The sequence below is a fragment of the Lactuca saligna genome, chromosome 4 (assembly GCF_052625555.1).
Source record: "Lactuca saligna cultivar CGN05327 chromosome 4, ASM5262555v1, whole genome shotgun sequence".
Lineage (NCBI taxonomy): Eukaryota > Viridiplantae > Streptophyta > Magnoliopsida > Asterales > Asteraceae > Lactuca > Lactuca saligna.
In genome coordinates this window covers 29,649,087-29,652,601 of record NC_136420.1, presented here as the reverse complement: position 1 = coordinate 29,652,601, position 3,515 = coordinate 29,649,087, and the positions used below count along the sequence as shown (strand labels likewise).

At 30.7% G+C, this 3,515-nt stretch overlaps 1 protein-coding gene across 1 annotated transcript; it reads right to left on the bottom strand.

Annotated features, from left to right (window-relative positions):
- Positions 1 to 1,966: 1,966 nt before the first annotated feature.
- LOC145039419 (uncharacterized) lies at positions 1,967 to 3,033 on the bottom strand. The gene is made up of 2 exons (XM_078987480.1): positions 2,274 to 3,033; positions 1,967 to 2,157 (listed from the first exon to the last, which is right to left on the bottom strand). Exons 1-2 carry the CDS (start codon positions 3,031 to 3,033, stop codon positions 1,967 to 1,969), a joined length of 951 nt encoding a protein of 316 aa, XP_078843606.1.
- Positions 3,034 to 3,515: the final 482 nt, after the last annotated feature.

The following is a 3,515-nucleotide window of genomic DNA, read 5'->3' as shown; positions in this document are numbered from 1 at the left end:
GTTCTTCTATAAGAATTTTTTAAAGTCACGATCAAGAATATTTTTATTATTTTATTGTTTTAGAATATTTTTATTTTTGAACATACTCAAACATATTCTCTCAGAATGTCCGAAATAAAAACCTTATAATTCGTAAAATCGGATTTTTAAAATTAATAGAATCTATGATCCCTTAAAATATACAAATTTTCTTTATTAAATCTATATTAATTAACTAAAATACCTTTCTAATTAAATTAGATGGTATTTTTTGATTATTTTTAATTCAATAATATGTATTAATCATTTCATTAAAATAAATAAAATGATTTGCCCAAATTTATGTATACTATATAAATACAAATATAACTAGGAATAAAGGGTTTAGGAGTAGCCATCTAATAGAGAAAGGGTCGGTTTCGATTAAAGCATAATATTTAATGTTTAGGGTGGTTTGCTACTTCCAACATAGAGTCCGCAATAATGTGATCAATAAAACATATGGCAACTTCAATAAATAAATGGGTTCCATTCCGCATGAAATTTAACTTATCGTCGGAAATATTTGAATCCAAGATGATAGCTAGGCTGAAACATATGACCTTACGTACTATTAGCTTAGTGGCTCTAGTTAAGGTTGCAGCGTTTCAAGTGCATGGACAATTAAATCATTTCATGCAACCAAAAAACAATCTTTTAAAAATCGGTTTTTTAGTTATCTGGTATGGTTATCGGTTTCCGGTTCAACCGGTTTAACCACTGACTAAAAACCAGTATGTATAATTTTTATATATATTTTTTCATATTTTCATACACATACTGACATACATACATACACAAATCAAGAATTTGATTTACACAAGTTTAACCATTAAAAAACACATGAAAACAAGTTGTAGATCAATCTAAATACATTAAAATATCTTATAACCATAAGTTTCACATTAATCCACCTGCATTAAAAAGAAAATAAAGGAGTAGATGAATATAAACACATCAAAAAACTTCATAACATTTATTTGTGTTTTTACTTAGAAATTTTTTAATAAATGTGAAAAAAACTACCAAAGTTTATTATGCAAAAGTTTTCAATTCCATATGTTTTTATTCGATTTAACTGGTTCAACCGGTTTAATTGAATCGGTTCAATCGGATTTTTGTAAAAACCTGTCGGTTTGATCCGGTTCAGAAATAAACATAAAACCGGAGATAGTTGAACCGTTCCCTTCCCCGATTCCCGGTTCAAACCGGTTTTTAAAACATTGCCAAAAAACCCATAGTCTTTTCCATCATATATATATATATATATATATATATACATATATATATATATATATATATATATATATATATATATATATATATATCAAATGTTTATACTATCTATTGTGTGGATGTAATATTGATTATGAACCAATCATTTTAGTTATTTAAAGAAAGTAATTAATACTTATTAAATGCTGAAAATTTAATTAATATTCATTACATCTTCAATATTTAATATGTATTAATTACTTTCTTAAAATAACTAAAATGATTGATCACAATGAATCCTAAATGCCACAAAGTCCCTCCTTAGTATTCCATGGTTCACTTTGTTTCGTGGACTATGTATACTTGGTTCGTCATCATCATTTCCGTCTGCTTCGCAACCCTTATTTCCAGCCTGAGAGACATAAATAAGCTACCACCAGGCCCCCGTTCCTCTCATACTGCTTACTAGTTCACTCCAAGAGCTTGTCCCCATCATCAGAAATCTAAAATCCAAATATGGACCATTAGCTACCAAGATCTAGCGTACCGCCTACTCATCGAGAAAAGACTCACGCATCTTTGGATGGATGCAGTAATTGACAGTAGGTGTTGCCAATTTTTTCCCGGTCAAACATAATATAAAACCAAAAAATAATTCATTACGTCTAATACAAATAAGCGATCAATTACATAAAAGTTAAAAACATAACAACAATCTATCACCTATTACAATTTAAATTTGTCCTCTTTGTGCAGACATCTTTTGAAACCATTCCATTACATTTTCATTCTCAACTTTTACAAGTGCGTCGGTCTCAACATAGCAAAGCAACGTGTCGTTCAAAAACTCATCACTATTCTTGTTGCGCAAATTGGTCTTCAAGAGCTTCATCTTCGAAAAACATCTTTCTACACTTGCAATTGCTACGGGTAATACAAAGCCAACTTTAAAAGCTTATAAAACAAAGGATAAGACCGATGTTTCCCCGTACTAACCATCAAACAAGAAAGCTCGGAAATTCTTTTCATAGTGGTAAAACAATCATCTTTGATGCAAGAGTGATAAAATATCTCAAGTTTTCCTTCAAGATCTATTAAATATGAATCATCAAAGTCATACTTGTATAACTTAGCCAACTTTAACAACTTTGGTACGTCAAATTGTGCAAATGAATCACAAGGGCTCAAAGCACCCATGTATTCTAGGAACTGGGTGCTTGTTTCACTAAATCGATCCCGATATTTTGTCAGATGCATATCCACCACCGTGTTGAAGATTTCAACCTCAAAATGAAATCTATAGGTCTTTGTGGTCGTACGGTTTCTCGCACAAACATAAAAATCCTGCATTTCCAAAGTAGCAATATTGTGTGTTTGACAAAAAGAGGATACCTTTGGAAATATTCTAGCAAATCCTGTGTCTCTTAAAGATTGCAATGCGTCCATTGTCCCTCTAACCATCGAAGCCGCTTCTAAAATGTCTAGATCTTTTTTGTGAAGTTGCTTTGATAATGTACCTGTGAGGCGTAAAATGTCATACATCATATATAAGGAAAAGATAAACTCATAAGATTTAAAATATGCTAAGATTCCGGATGCTTGTTGGCGGTTTGCCAATGATCCTCCATCCACTTTCACAAATTCTAAAACAACAAAAACAACCGCAAACAACTTCATCAAACTTGTGAGTGTGTTGAAATGTGAACTCCATCTTGTATCTCCCACCCGAACAAGTGTAGTCTCTTGATTTAACCCTTTTACTGTTTCAAGTTCACCACTACACAAGCCTTTTTGCATCATTTCTCTTGCTTGCTCCCGTAGTAAGTCTTTTCTTTTACACAAGACACAAACAACATTAACCACCAACGAAATTTGCTCAAAAAAATCACTAACACCATCATGCTTCTTTGCTACAGCTACAACCACTAATTGGAGTTGGTGTGCAAAGCAATGTACATAAAAAGTTGTGTCATTCTCTTGTAATATCAAAACTTTCAAACCATTGAATTCCCCTTGTATATTGCTAGACCCATCATAACCTTGTCCTCTTATCTATTATATATATATATATATATATATATATATATATATATATATATATATATATATATATATATATATATATATAATATAACACAAAGCTAATTAAATTAAATTGAAGTAACAAAAAAGTAAAGAATAAGTTACCTGACTAAAACCCAACTTATTACTTGTAAGTACTTAATTAAAGACTTTTTTCAGTGTCAAAGAGGATGTATCCATCACGTGCACAACTTCAATGA